Below are 16554 nucleotides of genomic sequence, written 5' to 3'. Positions count from 1 at the left end.
GGCAACCATAGTCAATTGTCTTCCAGGGGCCAGAGCAGGCGACATTGAAGGAAATTTAAAACTGCTGGCTAAGGGTAAACGTAAATACAGTAAGATCATAATTCACGTCGGCAGTAATGACACCCGGTTACGCCAATCGGAGGTCACTAAAATCAATATTGAATCGTGTGTAACTTTGCCAAAACAATGTGGGACTCTGTAGTTTTCTCTGGTCCCCTCCCCAATCAGACCAGGAGGGACATGTTTAGCCGCATGTTCTCCTTAAATTGCTGGCTGTCTGAGTGGTGTCCCAGAAACGATGTGGGCTTCATAGATAATTGGCAAACCTTCTGGAGGAAACCTGGTCTTGTTAGGAGAGACGGCATCCATCCCACTTTGGATGGAGCAGCTCTCATTTCTAGAAATATGGACAAATTTATTAAACCCCCAAAATATGACTATCCAGAGTTGGGACCAGGAAGCAGAGTTGCAGTCTTACACGCCTCTCTGCAGCTTCTCTCCTCCTGCTACCCCCCCAAAAACCCATCTCCATAGAGACTGTGTCAGCTCCCAAAAAGACAAAAAACAAACCAAAAACCAGCAACAAACAACTTAAACATAAAAAATCACAAAGAAAGAACAATACAGAATCCACATCTGAACCAAAGAGTGAAACAGTGAAATGTGGATTATTAAATATTAGGTCTCTCTCCTCCAAGTCTCTGTTAGTACATGACTTAATAATTGATCAACAAATCGATTTACTCTGCCTTACAGAAACCTGGTTGCAGCAGGATGATTGTGTTAGTTTAAATGAATCAACACCCCCGAGTCATTCTAACTACCAGAAACCTCGAAGCACAGGCACTCGATTCACTTAGACTCTTTTTCTCCAATTGATCTTTCTGAGTTAACTTCAATAATTATTTCCTCCAAACCATCAACGTGTCTTTTAGACCCCATTCCTACAAAACTGCTCAAAGACGTCCTGCCATTAATTAATGCTTCAATCTTAAATATGATCAACTATCTCTAATAATCGGCTATGTACCACAGACCTTCAAGCTGGCTGTAGTTAATAGGGGTGGGTTCCAATTATCGATTTTCCCATTAAAATCAATTTTAGCTTGAATAAAGTGATACTGATTCATTCAATTCTGAATCGAATTTTAAATATAAATGTATTTTGAAAGGTAAAGCTTTCATTTCAACAATCACCAAACAGCTAAAACAGTAAATGGGAGTAGATAAACAGACTCCACACAAACCAGGCTCAGGGAGGGGCGGGGCCATCTGCTGTGATTGGTTGGGGTGAGAGAAGGAAGACAGGATAAAGACATGCTGTGGAAGAGAGACAGAGATTAATAACAAGTATGATTCAATGCAGAGAGGTCTATTAACACATAGTGAGTGAGGTAGAAACACCCAGTGCATCATGGGAATCCCCCAGCAGCCTACACCTATTGCAGCATAACTAAGGGAGGATTCAGGGCAAAAAGGAAAGTTTGAAGCCTAATCTTAAAAGTAGAGATAGTCCTGGCATGTGCAAGTGCATGTTTCAGGTTGACGTGGTTATTTTATCTTCACATTAAACTTATTATGGAAGGAAAGAATTTGCTGTGACAGTTTTTCAAAGTGGTGACACGGTGGTTAGCACTGTTGCCGGTCCAGAGTTCAATTCCACCATCAGGCCGGGTCTTTCTGTGTGGCGTTTGCATGGGTTCCCTATATAACTCCTGCTCCAATAAAACCTCCTGCCAAATTTAGACTATATCAGCTCCACATCTGTGAGGCCTCGTTAAAAACTTTAAGCCTTGTTTTTGTGGAGAAAAGAGTTTGTGTCCACGTCACGAGACCAGAGAAAATGAAAAATCTTTTACTTCTGCAAAATTCTAAATGAGAGATCAAACCGTGAGCCGGCTGACCCATTTTCATCGCAAACACACTAATTGTGGAGGACTGTGTCTAATACAACGCAAATTTTATTTGTCACAAACACAGTACCGCATATAGCGAAATGCTTGGACAGGCTGCGGACGTAGCTGCGCCATGTAAAAGCTTGTTTTTTTGGGAGGGTCTAGCCAGGACCCTTACCCGCTCCAAACGTCGCACCACTACACTATCCGGTGAGATCAGATTATCCACCATCAGTCACTGTAACCTGTGCACAAGTGAAGCTGTTGAAATAAAAGCCTGCACAGGGCAAAGTTAGACAGCAGGCGCACTTATGACTTTATGAATCTGGGTGTTGCTAATTTTAGCAGCAGTTACATGTGAAATAGAAATATCACAAGCTTACCTTTGCTTTCACAGACTCTTCAAACTCCACGCTGCTCCACGTTTGGATTGAGCTGATGCAATACAGCCCACTTCCTTGTTTTTGTAGCTCTGTATGAGCCTGTGGAAAATAAAGTTGGGGGGGGGAAAGTTGTAGAAACAGGAAGTGATGTTATAGTTTTTTACTCTGCTCTGTGGTGTGGGCTGGTGTTGGTGCGACTGTGATTGTTGATGAATCGACCCATAAAGCAGCACAGCGGGCCTCGCTGCTCAGATCCGTCTGTAGGATGTGTGCAGATCCACAAAAACAGAACCAAACTACAGTGACTGACTCATTAACCTGCAGCGTCTACAACCTTCATCCCTCCAGCTCAGTTTATCGATGGTAGGTCAGCCGGCAGCACAGCACCCTCTTGTGTCTCCTTTCTGTATTACAGTATAATACTGTGTTTGTAGAAACTGACAATTTAAATGCAGGGAATAAATGATTGAGCCAAAAACCATTCAGGAGTTTTGTTTATTGGAAGTTTGTGTATTAGTTTCAACTTCAATAAAAAATAATCAAACGGAAAATATATAAATAATTACAAATTTAAATAAGTAAAAACATGATGCAGTCGAGTTTATTGCAAAAAGGGCACACTTCATCACAGGTCATGCTCTGAAGCTGCATCAGGGCCAGTTTCTATCCTCATGTGGAGTCAGTGTTGTTCTCGGAGCCGGTTCTTTGGTGACGTCAGTGAGCAGCTGACTTTATTTCTCAGCCACAGTTAGGTGATGATGCTCAGTGTTGATGCTGCAAGCTGAAGACGAGCGTCATGTCCAATAAAGACTCAAACTGCCCAAAATAAATGTTAGAAACAGAGAAATCAAACTTTTAGGTACTTTTACATTAGCTTCTTTCCAGAACTAGAAACTACATCTTTTTTGCCTCCACCCTCATGTCTACGTGCATGTGATCATCACAGATTTGTGCGTCACATTAAGCCGAGCTCTTTGCACAGATACGGATCGTTGGCATAAAAGACGGTGATCATTTCTGAACTTGCTTCAGCTCCTTTCTTTCGCACCATGTCGATCAGGTCTCGAGCTTTCTCGCCTCTCGGTTTGGCTCTGGCTGCTTCGCCCTCAGCATCAGTGAGCACGGTGACGTGCTGCAGCTGGTCCAGCAGCTTGTTCAGAACCGGATCCGACACTTTATCGACGAAGTTTGTGCGAGCGAGTCGCAGCTTCTCTGCTGAGGCGCTGTTCCCCATCTGAAGAGGACCTCCACCTGGAGAATCAGCCGAGGATGAAGCTGAAAAAATAGGTTTAGAGTTTAGAGCAGCACAGTGAGCACATTTCAGAGCAACATTTCTACAAATCAGATCAGTGATTCTGAGCAGGACAGCAGGTTGGATCTGTGTCAGGTTTCAGTTTGTGCTGTGCTGAGGCTCACCGGGCAGATGAAGGTCATGCTCCCACACTCGTGTCTCCTCGGGATCTTGCACCATCAGCATCACTTCCTCTGCGTTCGTTGTCAGGATGATCTCAAAGGTCGGGTGGTAATTTGGTCCGTAATTTTCAAAAAACTCTGCACGCTGAAGCAAAATGGAAACGCACAATTTAAAACAGCTTTGTGGATCAACTGTCTGCTGACACTCAGCCACTGATACTCACTGCAGGCTGTATTTTAAAGTCGTGCGGGGCGCTGCTCAGACTGTACTTTTGACCTTTGTGGAAATAACAGAAGGACGGCGCTTCGATGTACTCTGAAGCAGCGTGCTGCACTTTCACCTTTAGAGACATCACAACATTTTCTTAGTGCATGAATAGTTTCAGAGCTTCAAAGCAAACAGATACAGAACAATCAGAGGATTTATTCATGCAGAAGCCATTTAATGATTTCATGATAAAGTCATACGTCGTGCAGAGGGACGTTTCCTGGGAGCAGCATCACACTGAGGATGGGGCGTGGCCTGTTTCTCAGGAAGAGCAGGACTTGGCCACGAACGGGTTTCGTCATGTAATTGAAAAACCGCTTAGCGAGATCCCAGACGAGGCCAAAGGCAGAGAGGTGAGGGACGTCCACGACCACGTGAGTTTCAGTGATCTCCAGAGGCTGTATGATGCTCATGCCATCATCCGTGATGTGGACCACAGAGATGCTGTCAGAGACCAGTGCTGGGAAAACACACAGCTTCATTCACTGCAACAGCCTCCAGAAACTTTTCATAGAAAGCAAATCAAAGCATTTTCTGCAGGTTTAATTCTCCTTCAGGTGGTTCAGTGGCGTCCTTACCCGGCTCAGGTTCACAGTGTGGGAGGTGCAGCTGACGTATAGAGTCCTGAGGACACTCGATGCCGAACAGCGGGCCTCCGGCCACTTTGTGCGCTGGTTGGAGAACCAGAGGATCCCAGATCAGAGTCTTGTAGGTGACCTCACTCTCACCAGTCACATCAAAGACCAGACCAGTCAAAGAACACTGGAACAACCCTGGACTGGGAAACAGGAACCTGAACGACACACAATGCTTCAATATGGAGCTCATTGCTGTGGCTTTTAATTCAATTTAATTTTTATTTACATAGTTATTCGTCTCTAACGTGCTTTAAATTACGAAGTACAAACCCTACAATATTAGTGAGAGAACTCAAATTATAAAATGATCCTCTAGGAGCAGCACTTGGTGATCATGAGAAGAAATAACTTTTAACAGGAAAAGGCCGCTGACAGGAACAGCTCAGGGAGGTGCAGCTACCCATGTGAGTGGGTGGAGATCAGACAAGGCTGGGTGTGGTCATGGCGGTGACTAAATATCTTCCTATTAGTTATTATTAACCTGGGAATAAGAGGAAATTTTCAGATTGGGATTGGGGTTAACAGGGATTGAAAATTGCCAGCGTTAAACAACAAACACAGAAGAACGCAGCAGGAACTATCAGCTGTGTGATCAGAACAGCATGTAAGTGTGTGGTTAGGTTAAACATGAGGAGAGTGAATGCTATGCCAATTCACTTAACCTCCTAGGACTTGGCGTCCACATATGTGGACATCATATTTTGGGTTGTCTAGACCAAAATACTAAATTTTGCTCTACAAGGGCCTGATATCCACTCACGAGGACGTTATATTGCCTCTGTTCTACTGAAATTTAAAACGAATGTCCTCATATGTGGATCTCATTTTTCTCAGAAACAAAAATCAGGTAAAAAATATATATATCTGGTAATTCTTTGTTTTTACATTCATCAGGTGCCAATCAGCCCAAACAGCAAAGAGAAATAAAAAATCCATGGAAGAGTTTGGGTCTTAGGATGTTAATGGAACAACAAGCAAACCTGCGTCTTTACTACGAGCAGATACACCTGCGACCACATGGATGAGATGATAAACTTCTACTGTGCAACAACATTAATTAGTGTTTCCTGTTTCAGCTGTTCATCTGCTCTTTGAGGGCGGGGTCAGGATACTGTTAGTAAGACATTGCTAAACCATAAAGCATAAATAAATATAAAATCATACATTTTCACTACAGGTCTGGTGGGAAGGTAAAGCTCTGAAAATATTTAATAAGCACTGAAAGCAAGACTGAACCTTTTCCAACTGAGTTGTTGACAGCGGTCTGCTGTCTGTCATACAGCTTTAAACTTTAAGACCAACACAATCTGACAATCACACATTTTGTTAATGCTTTTCTTTGAATGCACTCTGTATCCAAGTTTAAAGTTTAGAGTGGGAACATCGAGGCTTGCGTGTCGTACCTGTATGAAATGCCTGTTCTTTCTTTTCTCATCTCAGGTGTGAAGCTTGAACGAGTCTAAAGATCCAGAGAAGGCAAGTAAAATATTTTCTCCAGTCACACAAACTTGTGACACCATGAGAGCAGCGAGAATACTCACAGTTTCCATTTTCAGCTTCACCACCCTGCACAGGGTCAAAGAGGATCCTAAACGAACAGTGAATGCTGGGTAGAGAGGCTCGCTGAACGTGGTGTGGAAGGTATGAATGAGAGTTTTTGTGTGGTCAGACACCAAGTAGAAGGACAGAGTGCCGGCTGGCCAGTCCAGAAACAGTCCCAGTCTCTTTGGAGTGACCAGGAATGCTTGGATGTCAACGTGTGGGACCCGTATAAAGGTTTCCTTAAGGTTGTGTCGGAAGGAGTAACCCTTCACCGAGGTGATGCTGAAACACCAGCTTCTGTCACTACGGTCAATTTCTATGTCCCAGTGTCCCTTCCTCGGTAGGCTCTTATATGCAACACCAATATTCACAAATGCTTCCCAGTCCACCTCCCAGTAGCAGCGCCCAGTCAGAGCCTCTCGACACAGCACCTGACTCGTTTGGTCAAATCTCTCTGGATGATCAGGATACGACTGCTGTTCATGAGTGTAGCTCACGTTCTTGTTGCACTGAGACAGAAGCAGCTGTTTATTCACAGTGTTGGGGTCGAATGTGAGATCACAGGCATCTATGAAAGACATGCAGTGAGTTAAGCTTCAGCTCAGTCGATGTTATAGAGAAACTCAGTGACACTTACACTTGTTCAGAAGCTGTGGGTCGACCCAGTGCTCTTCATTGTGGTCCACACTGAGGCAGAGAAGCAGAAAGGTCTCAGCTTTGGAGCAAATAAAGAGACGTGAACTTTAAAGCATGAACGTGTGATGTGAATGTAAACAGAAAATCTTTGGAACATGATCACATGTTTCAAAATGTTTCACATAAAGTTCTTAAATCTCACTCTGGTCTGCTGATGGGGACACCAGGACCTGCTACAATCTCCTCGCTCCTTACTACAGCCCAGGTTAACTGAGTGTAACTTCACTTAACTTCATAGCTGCAGAGGTAACAGCGACTGAAGTCAGGTCACATTGGACTGTGGTTCAACATGTTCACCTTAGCTTGAACAAGCTGCTGGACCAAAGAGGACCACCATGTGGTTTGGATGTTGGGGTCAAACTAGTCTCGAGTCCCTGACACAGAAATCAGTCCACAGACTGTTGAACACAACCAAGACAGTCGATGAAGGTCTGCAATCAGCTGGTTAAGCAGTTCTAGCTACAGCAACATTTTCTGGATAAACAGCCACATATTAGAAAAAACATAGTTTAGGGAGCTATATATAACCTGTATATACTACACAGTGTACCGACTTGAGCGTTTCCAGTCTACATTCTGGGTCTTCCAGTCGTTCAGACAGCAGTTTCACTCCTGACACTCCAGGATGGTTGTAGCTCAGGTCCAGCTCTCTCAGGTGGGAGGGGTTGGACTTCAGAGCTGAGGCCAGAGAGACACAACCTTCCTCTGTGATCCCACAACATGACAGCCTGGAGAGAAAATAGCTCTTACTAAAGCAAAAGGCTTTGCTACTCTTCACTGTTACCACACATGTTGCAGAGTATTTGGACTCCATGGAGCTCGAGCTGCCATCAGTACCTCAGTGTTTCCAGGCTACAGTTTAAACTCCCAAGTCCAACAGACAGCAGCTGCACACCTACATCCTTCAGGTCGTTGCAGCTGAGGTCAAGCTCTCTCAGCTGGGAGTTAGAGCTGAGAACGGAGGCAAACACCTGCCAGCAGTTATTTTTCAGGAAACAACCAGGCATGCTGCAAACAAAGCAAAACATCTGAACATCATAACCTGCAGAGAGAAAATGAAAAATGATCCTTCCACTAACTGCAGGTACCTGAACCGCTCCAGTTTACAGACTGGACCAATCAAGGCAGAAGGAATCACAGTCAGCAGGTGTGACTCATCACTGAAGTCTCCACAGTTTCCAATGGTCTTCACATCATTTGTATAATATCCACTGTAATCCTCTGAATAACTGCATAAGCAGTTAATCAAATCAAGTGCCTTCAGAGGTGACAGGTGTGATCGAAGGACAGAAACCAGTCTGTGACAGTCCCTACAGTCTAGAGAAAACCCAGATAACCTGTACGAAACACACACCAGTTAGAAATAATGTAGAGACGACTGTTTAGATGTACTGAGGTCAGTTACCGTAGTTTAGTCGTCGTATGGTACATGACTGTAGTTACATAAAGATTTCAGATTTTGAAAGAATTTCACTAAAGAAGTTTTAACCTGCAGAAACCGTTTTTAAACTGACCTCAGTGTCTCCAGTTTACAGTCAGGACCTTCCAGTCCAGCAAAGAGATCAGAAGGAAAACCATCACTGACGTTAGAAAAATACACCAGGCTGAGCTCTGTTAAACAAGAGTCCGCTGACTGAAGAATGGACAGCAGCACGTCTAAGCAATCTTTGCTTAACTGATCGTTCTTGAGTCTGCAGAATCGGAACAAAAGCAAAAATATTTATTCATCAAATCCCAGATAATCATAGAAAGTGCTACAAGGTCACACCAATGTGGTTTTATGTGTATCACACCTGATGTATTTCTGACCTAACTTTAAATCTAACAGAGCTTCCATCAGGAACTGGATCATTTCTGTTTCACTCATTGTGGTGTCACACGTTTGCTTGAAAATTCCATAATTATTTGAAAACATTTTTCCGATGTTTTTATTTCCTTTATTTTTTGACACAGTCCTTGACTGTTTAATATTTACATAAAATTGTGATGGACTACAAATCAAACAGAGTTGGATGGTTCAAATCTTTGTACATGACATTAACTGTGAGATTTAATCCTTGTTCGATGCTGTTGGTCAATAAAACGTTGAGCCAAACAGTAGAAGCAACACTGAGCAATAATGTGTTTCTGGAAGTTTGGAAATTTGTCAGAGACAGAGTTGTTGCGAAACCAGCGAGATTACATCTGACACAAAGCTAATGTGATCTCTTAGTTTTGGCTGTTTGATGGAAATAAATTCAAACATCCATCCTCTCTCTTCCACTTCTCCTTTTCAGGGTCGCTGAGCGCTGGAGCCCATCCCAGCTGTCTTAGGGCGAGAGGCGGGGTACACCCTGGACAGGTCACCAGTCTGTCACAGGGCTAACACATAGACACAGACAACCATTCACACCAATTTAGATTTCCCCCATTATCCCCACTAACTGCATTTCTTCAGACTGTGGGAGGAAGCCAGAGTACGCGCAGAGAACCCACGCAAACACAAGGAGAACATGCAAACTCCACACAGAAAGACCCCTGATGGTGGAACTGAACTCAGGACAGTTTAAACATATTTAATACTTTATTTTAAATATCATGTGAACTACTTACACAGCCTTCTTGCAGTTCTTCATTTGCTGGACAAGTTTCTCAGTCCCAATAAACGGTGTAACAGAATTTGTCAGATCAAGTTCCTCGAGCACTTCCCCTGATATCTGCATCATGGTCGACAGTACTGCACAGTCGATGGTCGAGAGTCTTGCTCCTGAATCCAGATACATTCTGATGTCATCCTGAATTCTCTCTTCCTTCAGCTCAAACTTGCAGAGGAAAAGGTTCATGTACCTCTCTCGTGGGATGTCTTTGACATGGAAATTCTTCAGGTATCCCTTCATCTCTTCGGTGGTGTCCAAGCTGCTCTTTACCTGTGGCAGTAAACTCTGCAGCATTGTTTGATTGGACTCCAGAGAAAATCCAAGGAAGAAACACAGAAACAGATCTAACTGACCTTTCTCGCTTTGCAAAGCTTTATCCACAACCTTTTTCTGCAAATCCAGAAAGCTCAGATCTGTCGGATCAACACCCAGGAAAGACTTCAAAGTACTGAAGTTGTCCGTCAGGATGCAGTGGTACATGTAGAGAGCTGCAAGAAACTCCTGAAAGCTTAAATGCACAAAGCTGAACATCTTTTTCTTGTACAGGCCTCGTTCTTCCTTAAGAATCTCTGAGCAAAATCCACAAAACACTGACGCTTCATCAACATCGATGCCACTTTCTGTGAGGTCGTCTTCATAGAATATGATGTTTCCTTTCTGCAGCTGTTCAAATGCCAACTTGGACAGGTTTAAAAGCATGGCAGAGTTCTGGGCTTGAGACTTCTTCTGTTTGGACCTCTTCTTGGAGCTTTTCCCTGCATATTTCTGTCTTGTTCTTTGTGTTTGAATTAGTAAGTAATAAATGTACAGCTCTGTCATCGTTGTGATGCTGCGGCTCCTCTCATTACTCAATCCTTTCCTAAACACCTCAGCGATGATCCAGCAAAACACTGGGATATGGCCCATGAAATAGAAGCTGATCATTCCTCTAAGGCGAGACAGGATTTCTCCTGCCTGATTAGCAGTCCTGAATCTCTTCCTAAAGTATGACTCTTTTTGTTGCTCAGTGAAACCTTGGACTTCTGTCATCTTGTCAATGTATTTAGAAGGTATCTGACTGGCAGCTGCAGGTCTGGATGTTACCCAGAGCAGAGCGCGAGGCAGCAGGTTGCCTTGGATGAGGTTGGTCAGCAGCACATCGACTGTTGATCTTTCATCTATTTCACTTATTCTCACAGCTCCATCAAAGTCCAGTGGAAATCTGCTTTCATCCAAACCATCGAAGATGAACAGCACTTGCTTGTGAACAAGCTGCTGTGTACCTTCTAGGGGTTTTATTTCAGGGTAGAAGTGAAGGAGAAGCTGCAGCAGACTGTAGTCGGCATCTCTGAGCATGTTCAGCTCTCTAAAGGGGAGCACAAAGATGAAATCAATGTGCTGGTTAGATTTTCCTTCTGCCCAGTTTACAGCAAAGTTTTGGACAGCAAATGTCTTTCCAATGCCAGCGATGCCTTTCGTCATCACTCTTTGGATTGTCTTGTCTCTTGCTGGTTGTTGCTGAACATGAATTCTTCCTGGTTTAAAGATATTTAAGAAATCGATCTGTTGATCGTTCACCTGTGAAAATGATGACTGCAGATGTGGGACATTAAAGTGATCTAGAATCTCATGTGGTCTGAAACCAAATTCCTGAACCTGCTGAGTGACGTAGAGTTTTGTGTAGACGCTGTCAAGTCGAGACAGACTATCTGATGTGCCCTCATTTATCCAGGTAAACTTTTCCTGAAGATGGTCTTTAAGCTTTTGTTTAACACTCTCCACGACTTTATCCTGCTCCATGTTTGCAGCTCTATCTTCTCCACACTTCTTTCTGCTCCTGTCACCTCTTGTCCTTTTGTCTCTGGAATATAAAACCTGAAAGCAAGGAGAAAATAAAATGTACTTTTCCCTGGAGCACCACAGTGTAATCGTATCAGTCATATGCCATATCAGTCAGTCTTTAATTGTCTAAACTTGTTTTCCCTCCATAGCTCTACACTCAACACTGCATGAGTGTCTCTGACACAATCCTGAGACTCACAGCGGCGCTACAAGGAACCATTTAGGCCTTGTTCTTGTTACCATCTACACAGCAGACTTCCTGCACAGCAGTGACAGATACATCCTCAGAATATTTCAGGAGGATGTAACAGTTGGCTTAATCATTAGACATGAGGAGGAGTACAGAGGAGCAATTAAGGACTTTGTGGATTGGAGTGAATGCAGTCATCTCCATCATAACACTGCAACACAAAAGTGATGTTTGTGGGCAGAGACGGGCAGTAAGGCATTACAAGTAACGAGTAACGTAAGGGATTACTATTGCAAAAAAAGTAATTAGATTACCGTTACTTTCCCGTAAGCACGCTGCGTTACTAAACTGTGATTTTGATTGTGAGAGTGTCTCATGACAATAATGTAAAGTGTGCGACACCACTGGTAGCAACAGACGTGTGCAGATCAACAATGGATAATATGGTGCAAGAGAGAGTACGACCATGCAGCGTTTAAAGCCTGGAAGTAATCACATTACTTTAAGTTTTAGTCCATAAAAAGTGACAAAAACATCAGTGTCCGCTCTACACTCTGCGTGGGAAGAAAACTTCTTTCTACAGCGAAAAATTAAACTTAAATCTGAGCGAGCAGCGAGCACGCTGCCACGGGAATGTGACATTCCCAGAGAAACCCCCGGATCCCCCCACTGACATGACGCTGTGGGCAAACCTTCACCCGCCCCACTCCTGCTAAACAGGTGAAACTCTTCAAATAAGCCATTCCTCATCTGCAGCGGAGGAATCAATTGAATTGAATTGAAAAATAGATTTAAAAGCGACAGGACTCAGTGCTGCTGAATCTTTGATTTTATTTATTTATTGCTGTTTTACTTGCATCTATTTGAAAGAGTGAGTGTAAACACGAAACATTATTTTATTTTATATGCAGGAAATAGGTTTAAATGTTCAACAATTTCTTCAAGTCAAAGACTGTTGCATGTCATTTATTTTTTACTTTATGTAATGTGCATAAAATTAAAAGATTAAAACTAATGAAACAGTTTTAAAAGGAGGATTTCCATTTGATTAAATGTTATATGATAGATTTTGCATAAAAATAGAATTGGGCTGAAAGGTCTGTTGCTTTATTACGTATTCAGGTTGTGTATCATGCTTTTGAAAACTAAGTAACTAAGTAACTTATTGCTTTTAAAAAATAAGTAATCAGTAAAGTAACAGGATTTTTTTGGGGAGAAGTACTGCTGTGGGCAAACCTCCACCTGCCCCACTCCTGCTAAACAGTAGAAACTCTTCAAATAAGCCATTCCTCATCTGCAGAGGAATGGCTTATTTGAAGAGTTTCAGTCAGGTTTCAGAGCTCATCACAGCACAGAAACAGCTTTAGTGAAGGTTACAAATGATTTTTATGGCCTCTGACAGTGGACTCATCCCTGGTCACAGCAGATGGCCCCGCCCCTCCCTGAACCTGGTTCTGCCGGAGGTTTCTTCCTGTTAAAGGGAGTTTTTCCTTCCCACTGTCACCAAAGTGCTGATCATAGGGGGTCATATGATTGTTGGGTTTTTCTATGTATCTACTGTACAATATAAAGCACCTTGAGCAGACTGTTGTTGTGATTTGATGCTGTATAAATAAAATTGAATTGAAATGAAAAACAGTGGCAGCACGGTGGCACGGTGGTTAGCACTGTTGCCGCACAGCAAGAAGGTCCTGAGTTCAATTCCACCATCAGGGGTCTTTCTGTGTGGAGTTTGCATGTTCTCCCCGTGTTTGCGTGGGTTTCCTCCGGGTACTCCGGCTTCCTCCCACCCTCCAAAGACATGCAGTTTGAGGGGATAGGTTAATTGGATAATCCAAATTGTCACTAGGTGTGAATGTGAGCGTGAATGGTTGTCTGTCCCTGTGTGTTAGCCCTGCGACAGACTGGCGACCTGTCCAGGGTGCACCCCGCCTCTCGCCCTATGACAGCTGGGATAGGCTCCAGTGCCCCCCGCAACCCTGGAAAGGATAAGCGGAAGCGAATGGATGGATGAAAAATAGATTTAAAAGCGACAGGACTCAGAGCTGCTGAATCTTTGATTTTATTTATTTATTGCTGTTTTACTTGCATCTATTTGAAAGAGTGAGTGTAAACACAAAACATTATTTTATTTTATTTATTTATTTAGGTTTAAATGTTAAACTGTTGCATGTCATTTATTTTTTACTTTATGTAATGTGCATAAAATTAAAAGATTAAAACTAATGAAACAGTTTTAAAAGGAGGATTTCCATTTGATACAATTTTATATGATTATGCATAAAAATAGAATTGGGCTGAAAGGTCTGTTGCTTTATTACGTATTCAGGTTGTGTATCATGCTTTTGAAAACTAAGTAACTAATTACTTTTAAAAACTAAGTAATCAGTAAAGTAACAGGATTTTTTGGGGAGAAGTAATCAGTAATTAGTAAGTAATTACTTTTTCAAGTAACTTGACCAACACTGGTTGTGGGCTTTCAGAGGTGCAGGAGGAACCAAAGCAACACCAACAACTATCAGGTAAAAGTGTCATAACAAAACTATCCATGGCTGCTGTTACGACACTTGACATTTAGCTCACAGGCCTGATACAGTTTATCTGAATCATCTTAAAGACATTTCTACATGATGTGCTGGTCCACTTGTGGTGAATTCAATCAACTGAACATGATTTGAAAAGCAATACATCCGTTTATATAACGTCTCACAGCTGACAGCATCTACCACAGCAGAGAACCACAACTGACCAACAGCTGAAAGGAGAAAAGGACAAAGATCCTGTAAAGAACTTTTCCCGCAGCTCTCAGACCTCCGACTGGGCTGAAGGTTCACCTTCGGCCCCAAAAGAGCTTCAACACTGAACAAAGTGAAGCTTCCTGAGCGCGCATAGTGAATACAGATGAATCCATGTTTACATAAGTTAAACTATTCTATTCGTGCTGCATCATGAAAACTAATCACATCAGATTCTCTCGACACAAACAGAAATGGAGAAATGGAGGACAAACGTATTGATGCAGCTGGAGGTGTTGAAGGTGTACACTTCACTTCACTTTTAGGTTAGAGCAAAGGAAAAGAAGCAAAGGGATGAAATCATAACTCATTATTCATTCTAACCACTGGTTGTAATTCTTCACTCGTTCATTGAAATGATAGAGTGCTGCAGAGCTCAGAGACCCTGACTTAAACCCAGTCGAACATCTGAAACTAAACTTGGGTGCCTGTCAAAGGTCGCCATCAACCCTTCCAGAATCTACACAGCAGACACCTGCCTGCAGGGACACCTGCTTCATTTATATAGTACTGCTTTTATTTTGTCATTATGAGCTACTCAATGTGCACGCCTCCACAATGCACGCTAAAATGCATTTCACAGTAACCACAGCAGTGACCACTGATTGATTGAAATATTGGTTTATATAAGGAAGCCCATTAGCTTCCACAATAGTGGCTGCTAGTCTTCTTGGGGCCCAAACCATCGAGCATAAAACACAATAAATTAGATGCAAAAATGTCCACATAATTTGGCTCTTACATCCTCAGTGAGGTTTTACAGGTCACAACATTGGCCTCTTATAATATTTACAATATTTAATTAAAATTTGTGTAAAAAGGCTTTAAAATGTTCTTTAAAATTAAGAATAGTAGCTAGTTCTCCAACTACAAAAGTTTATTATACATTTTGATACATGCAGATGATCCAGCCTGTGGCTCATTGCAGCAGGACTGAGAGGACTTTAAACACAGTTACAATCACAGAGCTGCTGCTTTGTTATAAGATGACTTCTGTAATGTTAGAATGTGGAACATACTTAGATTTGAGAGATACTGAGAAAACATGCTGAGTGACCGGATTGTGTCTAACCACACGCAGGAAATTACAAACTTCCTGTTGTGATAAAACTGATTTGAAAACAAAGCGTAAATCTTTAAAAAAAAAAAAAAACTCCTGGCTGACCTGAAATGACTTCCTACCAGATTCAGTCTGTGACAGATCCACGTCTGAGTGACACGAACATAAAAAGACCGTGTCCCAGTCACCAAACCAGAGGAAATGAAAAACCTTTTACTTCCCCAAACAGTGACCATGTTCACTCGTTTTTATCACAGACACGTTTGCAGGTTGTGTCCAATAACAGCTGAAACAGCAAAGATGACACAGCAGACACGCTCATGAGTCTGTGCTGATTTCTCTTTAATACACTTAAAGCTGTTTGAAAGCAGCTGTTTCCATAGACAAATATAACAAGCTTACCTTTGCACTCAGCTGCTGTCACTCCACGCCTCTGTCCCACACTCTCTGCTGTGATTGGGCGAGACTGCACAGCTGACCCAATCTATCCTACTTCCTTGTTTTTGCACCTCTGTAAGCGAGTGTGTGAAAAATAAAGTTTACATTTTTTAAAAAGCTGTAGAACCACGAAAGCGACGTCAAAGTTTGATTCTTATTGTTGGAATGAAATGTGGAATGAGAATAGATATTACAACACACTCCTAAACATACAAAGACTAAAGGTTTCCTGTATATTTATATTTTATAGAAGTTCATAATAAAGTTTAATCTCTTTTTAACTTTTATCTTTATCTTTTCTTTTTAACTTCAGTTTATTCAAATGTGTATTTTTCACATCTAGATTTATCGTTTTAAATTCTTTAAGTTCACTGAAATAACTTTGAACTGGACTAGTTTGAGTACTTATGATGACAAAATATGAAAAACTAAATAAAATATATGGAGTACAAAGTACAACAGTTGCATCACGTATATAATGAAATAGAAGCAGAAAGAAACATGACACATATTTAAAGTACATTAAAACTGGGCAGTAGAAGAACTTTACAGTGCTCTGCTGGTTGGGCACAGGGTGGCGCTGTTGTCACTGTAGTTGAGAATGAAATGAATGAACACACACACACACACACACAGAGTCATGAACTCATGTAGTTACGTGTGCACACTCACACTCTTTTGAAAAACAGAGGTTACAAACTAAAGCAAGAGCAATAATAATAATAATAATAATATATTATAATAACAATGAATTGCATTTGTAAAGCGCTTTTCGAGAC

At 42.1% G+C, this 16554-nt stretch overlaps 1 protein-coding gene across 1 annotated transcript; it reads right to left on the bottom strand.

The window, feature by feature from the left end:
- Window positions 1-2800: 2800 nt before the first annotated feature.
- On the bottom strand, window positions 2801-15751 carry LOC134628787 (NACHT, LRR and PYD domains-containing protein 12-like). The gene is made up of 15 exons (XM_063475553.1): window positions 15740-15751; window positions 9428-11325; window positions 8350-8526; window positions 7924-8172; window positions 7673-7843; window positions 7390-7563; window positions 6777-6826; window positions 6139-6707; window positions 6001-6056; window positions 4538-4752; window positions 4160-4419; window positions 3916-4032; window positions 3695-3836; window positions 3327-3553; window positions 2801-3094 (listed from the first exon to the last, which is right to left on the bottom strand). The coding sequence occupies exons 2-15, from the start codon at window positions 11248-11250 to the stop codon at window positions 3041-3043; spliced, it is 4284 nt and encodes a 1427-aa protein (XP_063331623.1). The 5' UTR covers window positions 11251-11325; window positions 15740-15751; the 3' UTR covers window positions 2801-3040.
- Window positions 15752-16554: the final 803 nt, after the last annotated feature.

Source organism: Pelmatolapia mariae, linkage group LG6 (assembly GCF_036321145.2).
Source record: "Pelmatolapia mariae isolate MD_Pm_ZW linkage group LG6, Pm_UMD_F_2, whole genome shotgun sequence".
NCBI classification, from domain to species: Eukaryota; Metazoa; Chordata; class Actinopteri; order Cichliformes; family Cichlidae; genus Pelmatolapia; species Pelmatolapia mariae.
Note: the sequence above shows the minus strand (reverse complement) of the source record. Positions and strands in the feature narration are given on the sequence as shown.

Bases quoted from the DNA above. Each gene is read 5' to 3' on its own strand.
- LOC134628787 (XM_063475553.1), bottom strand. From the start codon at position 11,250: ATGGAGCAGGATAAAGTCGTGGAGAGTGTTAAACAAAAGCTTAAAGAC. The intron at 7,564-7,672 runs GTACTGATGGCA...TTTTCTCTCCAG, and splicing joins TGTAGCCTGGAAACACTGAG to GCTGTCATGTTGTGGGATCA. The intron at 4,420-4,537 runs GTAAGGACGCCA...GTGTTTTCCCAG, and splicing joins ACACTGTGAACCTGAGCCGG to CACTGGTCTCTGACAGCATC.